The following is a 10842-nucleotide window of genomic DNA, read 5'->3' on the forward strand; positions in this document are numbered from 1 at the left end:
GATAGGAGCAGGGTGGAACAAAGAGCAGCTCATTGATCATTGGTTAATGTAATTAGCTTTTCAAACACACAGAAACAAACAGCTTTGTGGAGCTGCTCTGACAGAACCCCTGGGCAGGACTTCCACATGCAGTTCCCAGAGTGGCTGCAAAAATCTGTTTGTGGGAGCTTTTTTCAGTCATTGTTCAGCTGAGATTGGTGGGATGGGCTGGATTCCTGCTTGTGCAAACCCTGCCGATGTGGAGGGGCTGGAGGGACTCAACTCCTGGCCTGTAATTCCTCTCAGGAGCAGTTCAGTGATGTTTTCATATTAGGAATTTTAGCCTGAATGCTGAGGTGTGTTGGAGCTTCCTGAAGCTCATCAGCCACACAAGTCATGTAAAAAGCCCTGTTCAATAATGACCTTAGAAAAGGAGCTCCTGAGGTGCAGCAGGAGCAGTTTTTCATAGTCCTCTGGGATCTTTTTCTTCATCTTCTGCAGCATCACTTTGACTTTCAGACAAAAAGGTTTGACTTAATAATATTGGAGATGTTGAACCCAAAGTACTGCTCAGTGTTTGAAAGCTGTAGAGATGCTGTTTATGTGTAATAAATGCAGATTTATTGATGGCTCCTGTCTGCTGTGCAGCCTAAACAAAGGAAAAGCCACTGAGCACATTCCATTCTTTTTAGGTGCATTTATTGTTGTGGAAGCTGAGTGCATTCCTGTGGTTTATTAAGTGACTGGATTGTCATCTCTGCAACAGACTGTTAATCCATTGCTCTCCCTCTGAGGAAAATTGTACTTTTAAATGATTTTCAAGTTTTATTGTGCTGTGGAGTGCTGTGTGTGGGATGGGGAGGGAGCAAACAGGGCAGAGCTGCTGAGTGACTCCTCCTTTATCTCCTCCTTTGAACAGGACACCATCCTGGCAGAGCTGCTCCAGATCAACAAGGAGTACATCGTTGGGTACCACGAACATGATTCACTCCTGGACCATAAGGAGGAAGAAGAACTCACTGAAGAAGAGAGGAAGGCAGCCTGGGCAGAATATGAAGCAGAAAAGAAGGTAAAGCTGTTTAATTGATTATATCCATGAGAATAACCTTTCCAGGTATCCCAATTGCCTTTTCAGTTTGTCTTGGAGAAATTAAATTTTGTTTTAGACCAAGATATAAAGCAAATTTTGACATAGGGAAAATGGAGATAGTGTCTTTTTTGCTCCTTCAATGCTGGCTATTTCTGTGTATTTGCTTTGTTACTTTAATTGCAAGTTACTTTTACACCTGCATTTTTTTCTAATTTATGCTAAAACTCAGCTGATGTCCTGTGTAATCCCTCTTTTCCCATTTGAGGGGCTCTGTGTGACAGTGTTACCTTCCTTAGTTAATACACACATTAACATATAAAACAATAGTTAATAAAACAAGAGAAATCAGTGAAATTACAATTAGGTGGAGCCCTGTTCCCATTTTGTTGGCTCATGCCCGGTATTGTATCAGAGAGGGTTGATGGTGATTTATCTCCACTAATTGGGGGTGTGGGGTGCACCAAAGCTGTGCCTTTACCCTTGGCAGGGTCGTAAGAGAAGTTAATGAGATGCCACCAAGGTTGAAATTCTCTTTCATATTTGTTGGTGTTACCCCAAATTACCTTTTGAGTTTCAATGGGTCAGGCACCCTCAAAAGCCTTCCACTAAAATTACAAAAAGTGGGTGCTAGATGTGTATAAGAGACAGGTGTTAACCCAAATTACCTTTTGAGTTTCAATGGGTCAGGCACCCTCAAAAGCCTTCCACTAAAATTACAAAAAGTGGGTGTATAAATTGCCACTGGCCACCTTGAGTGAACTGATGAAAAGGTTTGGGGAGGGAAAAGAAATAGGGAGATAAAGAATAAAATCTGAAGTTATCCTGTGAGAAATCCAAATGGGCAGTGAGCTTTACATTCCTGCTAATAAATTGTGCATTTTACTACTTCAGAATTTCATTGCAGGCTGGTCAAACTCAACATTAAGTAGTGGGTTTTCAATATAAAAAATTTATCTTTACCAACTTAAGCTGTACTAGTAAGCCACAGTCATTGATATATCAAATATTGACAAGCTAAACTCAGAGATTATTCAAGGCTGGAACTTGGGTTCCTCTGTGACTGAATTGGGGTTCTGAGCTGAGGTTTGGAAACCTCCATGATGAGTGTTGAGGGCCTGTGGCTCTCTCTAGGGGCTGTGTGCTTGGTAGAGAATTCTCAGAGTGAGTGAGAAGTGCACTTGGTGTTTTTCAGGGCATCACCATGCGTTTCAACATGCCAGCAGGGACCACCACAATGCCCACAAATTTCAGCTCTCAGACATATATTCCTTACAATTTGGGTGCTCTGTCAGCAATGAGTAACCAACAGCTGGAGGTAAGGAGCACAGCACTCCTGTGTTGCTGCAGGGGTTTTCTGACACAAATTGTGGATAATGTCAGTCTGAAATATCTTTATATTTTAATAGTTTGGAGGTTTGGGGTTGTTTTTGTTTTTTTATGTAGCTTTATTGAAATTTTAACTTGCATGGATATAAACCTATACCTGGGCAGATTGTCAGGATTCTGGAGTATCACCTGCATTCTTTGCAGACTTTAATTACCACTTTGAAATTGTAACATCTTCAAGTCTGTGTGGTAGAAAATTTGCCTGGGTTTTTAGTATTCTCATCCTGGTCTGAAAACCTGTGAGTATAAAAATAGGTTTTTACAAGTGCTGTCTACAAATTGCCAGGTTTATACATGTTGTTCAACTGATCTGTGCTGAAATTCAGATGGGTGGCAGCTTAGACTCATTGACTTGGGCAAATTGAGAGCAGAAAGGTAATTGCAGTCTAGGTATGTACAAGAGAAAGATTAAAGAAGGTTGGGAAAGAAATGTGTTGGTTGTTTCTGTGCTTTATAACTGATGTTCTGGTGTTTTCTCAGGACCTCATTAATCAGGGAAGAGAGAAGGTGGTGGAAGCAACCAACAGTGTGGCTGCAGCAAGAATCCAGCCCCTTGAAGACATCATTGCAGCCATAGTGAGTGCAGTGGATAACCCTGGGCTTAGATCAGGAGTGGAAAACACTAAACATTATCAGACAAAGATATTGCTACTGCAAATGGTCATCCAGCTAATGAATTGCATTGTTAATGAGCATCACTTCCAGTTGGTAGTGATCTTTATCCCTGCAGTAGTAACCCTTGGTGGTGTTCATCTGGCACAGAGCCTTGCAGGAGAGGCAATTTAGAGCCATAAGTATTTGCCATGCTCTGAAAATGCTGGTTTTTTTCTAGAAATCAGCACTTACAAGCAAGTAGTTACTGAATTTTGTGGACTGCTAATTGCCAGTTAGAAGAACTAATAATTACTCCTGGTTCTGGTGAAGCAGTTTTGCACTGACTGGAAGTTGGGCTGGTTTAATTCTTGGTGCAACTGCGAACATGACCCAGGGCCTCAGCTACCATCAGGCTTCTGTTCAAACCACCAGTGCCAAGAAGGTTTTGGTTTTTTTTGCTTTTCAGTGGAAAGAAAACTTAACCCTGACAGAGAGCCAGGTGCAGGCCCTGGCCCTGAACAGACAGGCCAGCCAGGAGCTGGATGTGAAGCGCCGAGAAGCCATTTACAACGACGTCCTCGGGAAACAGCAGATGGTAAAATATCTTACATTTATTTATCTTCTGTCAGGGTTTGAATGAGGATCTTGTCCTGAACCACAAGTGTATGTTTAGGCACATAAATACCCCTCACAGAATGGTCAGCAGCGTGCTGGAGTTCATTGCTGAGCCTCGGTGAGGGAGACACGGGAGAAGTTCATAAAAAAGCCACTCACCAGGTTTTTGAGCTGAAGGGCTTTGCTGCGAGGTCATGAGGCATAAAGAGAAATCTGATTCCCAGAGCTCAGCCAGCCACTTAGGAAACACATCTTAGAAAGTGTTGGTAATGTTGTTTTAGCTTGAAATTACTTTGTAGAATCTGAAAGTTGCCCCGATGATGTCAGAGGGAAGAGTTTTTCTCCCAGGCAGACAAACACTGACAGTCCACAGGCGGGACTTTCAAAGGGAAGATGAATGGTACCTGACAAATGATGATGTAACTTATACCTGGGAATAATTTCACAGTAGAGTACTCGTTGCCATGGCAACTCACCTAAATGCTGCCTGCAACACAATAGCCGAGTCTTCGGGAGAACTGAGCCCTAAATGCTGTTACTAAATGGTTTCTCCAGTAATGGGCTGCTGAATGCCATCACATTAGGGATGGTGATAACAATGGGGCTTTTTCCCCCAGCCATGCTGTCCCTAACAAATTGATTTCAGCTCTGAACCTGATCCTGGGAGCAGGGGGACGGGTCGTGCACTCAGCCAGCTCTGCTTTCCCTCCACAGTTAATCGGTTGTGTCCAGAGGATCCTGATGAACAGGCGGCTCCAGCACCAGTACAACCAGCAGCAGCAGCAGCAGATGTCCTACCAGCAAGCCATGGGCCACCTCATGATGCCAAAGCCTCCAAATTTAATCATGAATCCTTCCAACTACCCAGCCATAGATGTGAGAGGAATGTATCAGTCAGTGTCTGGTGGGATGCAGCCACCACCCCTACAACGAGCACCACCCCCAATGAGAGGCAAAAATCCAGGGCCTTCCCAAGGGAAATCAATGTGATTTTGCACTAAAAGCCTAAAGGATTGTTAAAATCAGAGAAAGAACTTTTATTTTTTTAGGAATCAATGGCCTAACAGAACTCAACTGTAAAAAAAAAAAAAAAAATTAAAAAGAATAGTTTGGTTGCTCCCCTTAAATACCACGTTCCACATTAGTGTTTCAGCTTTGTTTAAATAGGACACGATGTTTTCCCTGTTGTCAGTGATGTTGCCTAGAATCTTCTTACATATGTTGAGTACAGGAGATAACAAGTTGTTTTCAGTGAAAACAAGTCCTCCCGTTACAGTAGCATCTCCACAGGTTTCCTGTCTAAACTCCTACGCTTGCTTTTCGTGGCTGCAAAGCTTTGGGAAGCTTAGGAAGGACTGCAGGTCTGTATGTTCAGTCTGACATATGTGAATTGTAAACAGCTGAGTTCTTGATTAGAGTTGATTCCTCAAATTATGGAATACTTTTCTGCTTACCCATTTCTTTCTATTAGTGGGAACGTTGTAACAGAAATAGTCTAGTTTCCTTCGTGGGTCATCTGTGCTGAATGGAACAGGAGCTGAAAATCCTCTCTGAAACAGAACTGAGTGCAATATTCGTAACTACTACTGCTCTGAACCTTCTGAGGCACAGGGAACTGTGCATCCAGCCTTAAACATGACTGGGCCTGCCCCAGTCTGCTGCCATTTCTTATTTTCAGTTCCACGTGATGGAATCACAGCTGATGATCTGGGAGTGGGAGATGCTTTTCCTTCACACGCTGATCCCTCGCTCTGGAGTCCAGCACAAAGCACATTTCTGGTAACTCCTTCCTGCTGGTGCTACTGTCTCCTCCCATTGCCGGCAATGGGGGACGGGCCAACACAATTCAGTTCCTGTCCTTTGGGGGCAAAGTGGTGACGGTGACAAACCCTGGCAGAGAACCCCCTTTACTGTGTCACAACCATTGCCCATTGAAAATCCGTACAGAGAAAGGGCTGGAGCGACTTCTAGAGCTGCCAGAAGCGTGAAATGACTTTATTGATAGAGATGTGGCTATGCACTCCTCCCCATCCCTTCAGTTGTGTGAAAACATGGGTTAGGACACAAAGAGCTTGATTTGGGTTTTGTTTTTGTTCTGTTTTGGATTTTTTTTTAATGTAGGCCAGAGATAAATTTCAGGTTTATTCTGTACCGTTGTCACTCTCTTTGCCCACTCTTGTTGTGCTTGTGAAGTTATTAAATACAAACAGGGGCTTTCCTTTGCATAGAGTTCAGTTGATTCTTACCCCCTCCAAAAAACCCCGTTGGTAATCTGGGGGCACAGGTAAGTGGCAGGAACGTGGAGGCAGTGGTGTGTGGACAACACAGGACTCTGGAGACAGGTGGAGGCAGTGGCTCCAGATTGTGCTGGACTCTTCTGATGCTGGTATGGATTAAAATCATTTTGGTTTCTGGGAAGTTTCTTGGCAGGAGTTTTGAGTTCTTGCCCTGAATGGACAAGTTTTGCATCTAAACATGCAGATGTTTCGCTGTGTGACTGACACTTGGTTTGTGACGAGGACAGAGGTTGGTTGGGCTGCTGCAGACCCAGCTGACAAGTTGCTGTCTTGGACTCTCTGATGACAAGATACCACAAAAGACCCTCAGTGTGTTCTAGTGCTCTGCCAGCTCTACAGTTTAACTCTGATCTGGGGGAGGGAGCAAAGAGAGACGTGTTGGCACTAGAAGAGACAAAAGTGAGATGTTGAGACAAACATTTGAAGGCAAATGTACTGTGGGCAACTCTCACCGATATTCCTACGTGTTGTGAATAAGAGAAATACTTTCTACCAAACCTGGGAATGTTAAATGGAGTTTTACAGTAACTCAAAGACTTAAATGTGGAAGTTTTAGGCAACATTGAAAGGCACATTTTATTTCATCCTGGACAGACCTATGGATAACAGAAGACTAATGCACAAGGAGGAATCCAAGATAAGCATTGAAGTAAAACCTGGACCACTTTGCTTACGTTTCTCACTCGACATTTTAGCTGCATAACAATGTGCTTTGAGTATAACATCAGGCTTTTAACCAGTACTTAAAGACAGAACATACATCAGTAAGATAATAAAAGGCTCATTTTTATATTTGTTTTAGATGTTTTAACTAGATAAAAATGGCTTAAGATGACAAACAAAAATGTTGCTTGTAATACAGTTTTGCCTGCTAAATTATCCACATTTTGTAACCTGTTTATTCCTTTGGATGTAAAGCGTTTTTGCTTAGTATTGTGATATTGTATATGTTTTGTCCCAGTTGTATAGTAATGTTTCAGTCCATCAACCAGCTTTGGCTGCTGAAATCATACAGCTGTGAAGACTTGCCTTTGTTTCTACTAGATGGCTTTTCAGTTCTGTATTAAATATCTTAAGTACTATAGAAAAGGTGTCCCCTCTTCCTATAAGGCTGTTTTGTAATATATATAAGGACTGGAAATGTGTTTTTAAAAGAGAAGAAGCATTCAAGTATGATGATATACTATCTGTGTTTTCACCATTCAAAGTGCTGTTTTAGTAGTTGAAACTTAAACTATTTAATATCTCATTTAATAAAGTGACCAAAATACATCAACGTGCCTTGTGCTACATTCACAGTTCAGCGTTAACTCCACAGGGATTCAGCCTGGGAATGTGTCTGTGCAGAACTGTTGTTGAAGTCAGCTGTGAGCTGGAGCTCTTCCTGTTTTCTGCAGTGACTTTAGTGGATATAGCCATTGATTTCATTTAAGGAAAATAGCTGTGGTCCAGATTTTCAAATTTCTTTATTAATAGCAGCTTCTGCCAGCCTGCCTGTTAAAAATGAAATGAGTTGTCCAACAGTGAGATGGTTAAAAGCGAGGTGAAGTTCTGCTTGGTCAAATCAGAATAAGGTGGTGCCGTATTTTAACCTCACAGTTGTACTTCTCCCTTCCTTAGTTATTAAATCCCACCTGTTGGGCAAAAGACTCACTTTGCTATGCAAAGAGAAGTGTAATAATTGTGTTTAAATGTGCCCTCTGCTTGTTCCTTGGCAGTGCTGGGGCTGCTCAGGGGCACAGCTGATCTTGGTAAAGCTGAGGGAGGTGGAAGTGGTGTCTGAGGTGGAAATATTGGAGTTGTGCTCCAAGGGGCCCTGTGGGCAGCGTGGTTTTAAATATCCCTGTGACTTTTAACTTAGCTGAACACTGGTGGAGGGCAGTGGGCAGCTCAGGCTGGATGTGGCCGTCTGTGTTGGGCTGGGAAGTGTCCTGGGATGAGTCCCATGTCCAGAATGTTGTGCTGAGGTGTCCCAACACTGCCCAGCCCTGTTGCTGTGTCAGCTGTGCCCAGCCTGAGCAGCTTTTGCTTTTATCCTAAAAGCAGAACCACTCTGCGCACAGTAAATAAAACTAAATTCATCAGTTCAAGTGAAAAATAGTTTTGAAGTTGGATAGATTTTCAATGTTTATGGAAAGCCAAATGTCCTAAATGTTCCCAGCTGGAGGAGTCTGGAAAAACGCTGGTGTTGCAGCAGCAGCACCAGTAATCACGAGGTGTCTGAACTTCCCAGACCTGCTCAGGTGTCAAATAATCCCCTGTGCACCCTCTGTGCTGTGGAACCCACCCTGGGGATGAGGCCGGGGACAGAGCACCAGAATTCCAAAGGGGGCTCTGGGAAAGCTGTGCTGCTGTGAAGGGTCTGGAGAGGCTCCTGCCCTGCCATGTGTGGCTGGGATAAGTGGGATGAGTTCATGCTGTGACTCTTTGATCCAGCCACAGCTCCTGTTCTGCTTTCCCCAGGGAGGAGATGGCTTGGGGTCACTGGAGGAGAGTGTTGGGAAGGGGCTGTGGCCTGAGTGGGGACACTGCCCTGGGGAAGGGCAGGGCTCAGGGAAAGTGGGTGCCGGGGTTGTGGGGCCACCCCTTGGGGCCGTGCTCAGCCACTCCCAAGCTCTGATCTCAAACACCACCCTCGCCTTGCATTCACAAAAACTGCTGGAGAATGAGACAGTAACTGATACCTGAGAGACTCCTTAAAGCCTGATCCAGCCACAGCAGCTGTGTGGCTGTGTGGCTTTGGGAATTCAGTTGTTCAGAGCTGTTCATTCCCCTGGATTCTCACCCATGCCCAGCAGCAGCAGCGGTGGAGGACCTGTGCCCTGGCTGTGTCTGGTGTGGTGACCTGCCCTGCCTGGTGGCATCTCAGTGCCAGATACCTCCTGGCACAGCAAGGGAAGAGCCTGAGAATCCTCGGAATTTGCTTCCCAGGACTCCTGCTCACACCCAGTGCAGGTACAAGGTGACACCCTTGGTGTTCTCCATGGTGAGGATTCAGCAGCTCTGGGGCAATTTTGGAATAAAGCAATAACCAGCGCTATCCCAAGGGGTGCAGATGTCTTTGTCTCCACATTGACACGAGCTTCAGCCCTTCTCCTTCAGGAATGCTCCATCCCTGGGTGCCCTTCCAGGAACTTCTCAGCCACAGTCTGGCAGTGGCAGCACATCTCTCTGGATGTCCAACCAGGTGGGACAACACCAGGACACCTTCACTGCCTTCCAGCACTGAGTTCCTGGATTCCCTCTGCAATTTTGGGCTCTCCATTGCTCTCTCCAGAGGAGGTGAATCTTTGGGGCCTCCTCTCCTTTTCTCCCTTGGAGAAAGGAGCCCCAAGTCTCTCATTCCAGAAGAGCTCCCCACAGGCAGCAGGGTCTCCATGGGGATGACCCTGAGGGACGTGGAGGCTGCCACTTGTATGTCAGTCTCCAGACAATCCGTCCAATCCATCCCTGTGCCCTGGATCGTGAGCCAAAGCCAGGGAGAAAGGCACTCACTGCTGTGCTTGGCCTCTCCCAGGCAGCTCTCCCGTTTCTGCACCCTCCATAGTGAGACTCCAGCACTTTCCCAGCTCTTTGCTGGAGCCTCCTCCCTCCTGCTCTGCACAGCTGTCCCAGGATAATGTTTCCCACAGAACAGGCCCACCCCTCTCGGTGGAAGGAGGTTTGAAGAGATGCCTTTTGTCCCTTTTGCTGTGGTGTTTCCAGACCCACAGCCGTGTGTAGAACAGCTCTGGGGCCAGGGGCACAGTGGAGTTTCTGGGGATCACAGCCACCCCCTGCACCAGCCTTTGCCTCCCCTTTGAGAGAAGTTCTCCAGCTGGCTGTTGTGCCTTTGTATCCCATGGAATTGACATGAGCTGAGACCCCAAACAGTTTCCTTTTGCTGACCTGGAAGATTCTGTTAGCTTGAAGCAACCCAAACATCTTTTCCTCTCAAACTTTCCTGTAACACCTCCAAACCAAAGCAGCAGTTGGCATCTTCAGGTGGGGTAACAGCTGGACCAAAGGGGATGGGATGGGGTGGAAAGGTGAGAGTGTCCACACAACCTCACAGCCTGCTCCTGTGCCACTCAAAATGCACCCCATGTCTGTGGTGGTTCCCTCTGCTGCTCTTTGGCTCTCAAGTCACTCACATCTTCAGCTGCTTTGCTGAACCAGAACCAAACAAACTGAAAGAACCATTTGGGTGGGATTTAACAGTGCTGAATTCCCCATTTAATGAATGCCCTGCACAGGACAGGACACCTGCCTTAACTGAGAATTTTCCATTAAACTCTTCGTGGATTTTGCTTTTTGCAAGTAAGAGTTTTTTTAACCCAGACCCTGAAAAGGTGTTTTACAGCATCCCTAGTACCTGTGTGTCCCTTTGTGGCAGGAGGTTCTGCTGCAGCAGCTCTTTGAGTTGAGTATCAGAAGAACCAGTCCAGTGTTGCCCCCACAGGCAAAATAATCTCCCTTTGGAGTTGGTAAAAAAATGTACTTGGCACTGCTGAGATCAGGTTTTGACCTTCATTTTGAAAAGGAGCAGGATCTCAACCACCAGATTTATCTTCAAGCACAATGGAAAGCCCTGGCTGGAGGGAGCAGGATCATCCCAGGGGGCAGAGCGAGGCTCCAGGGCTGAGGGATTTCCCTTCGTGCAGGGGAAGGTCAAAAGTGCACCTGAGGACGCGTCTCGTGAGCGAGCGAGCTCCCGACACAGCAGCCGGGGATGAGATGTTTCGGCAGTGACTCAGAGGAAGAAGCTAAATAAACTCTTTTTATTTCAAACACGGGATTAAATTCCTTCATGTCTGGATCATTGAAGGTAAAGCTCCTGTAATCTCCTCATTGCCAACCCCAGCCTGTCGTCTGGTGGCTGCCGGACCCGCTGGGACAGCG

General features: G+C 45.6%; 1 protein-coding gene across 5 annotated transcripts in view; it reads left to right on the forward strand.

Annotated features, from left to right (window-relative positions):
* The window catches only part of ATRX (ATRX chromatin remodeler), a 56593-nt gene extending 49360 nt beyond the window's left edge, over positions 1-7233 (forward strand). For 4 of the 5 annotated variants that reach the window (XM_015626326.1, XM_015626324.2, XM_015626325.2 and 1 more), the window contains 5 exons: positions 899-1048; positions 2262-2384; positions 2936-3031; positions 3516-3644; positions 4379-7233. In XM_015626326.1, the coding sequence (XP_015481812.1) occupies positions 899-1048; positions 2262-2384; positions 2936-3031; positions 3516-3644; positions 4379-4654 (774 nt within the window). In that variant the 3' untranslated portion in view covers positions 4655-7233. Of the gene's footprint in view, positions 1-898; positions 1049-2261; positions 2385-2741; positions 2846-2935; positions 3032-3515; positions 3645-4378 lie in introns of those variants that run through there. The other variant, XR_004497291.1, reaches the window with a different exon arrangement.
* Positions 7234-10842: the final 3609 nt, after the last annotated feature.

This window comes from Parus major, chromosome 4A (assembly GCF_001522545.3).
Source record: "Parus major isolate Abel chromosome 4A, Parus_major1.1, whole genome shotgun sequence".
NCBI classification, from domain to species: domain Eukaryota; kingdom Metazoa; phylum Chordata; class Aves; order Passeriformes; family Paridae; genus Parus; species Parus major.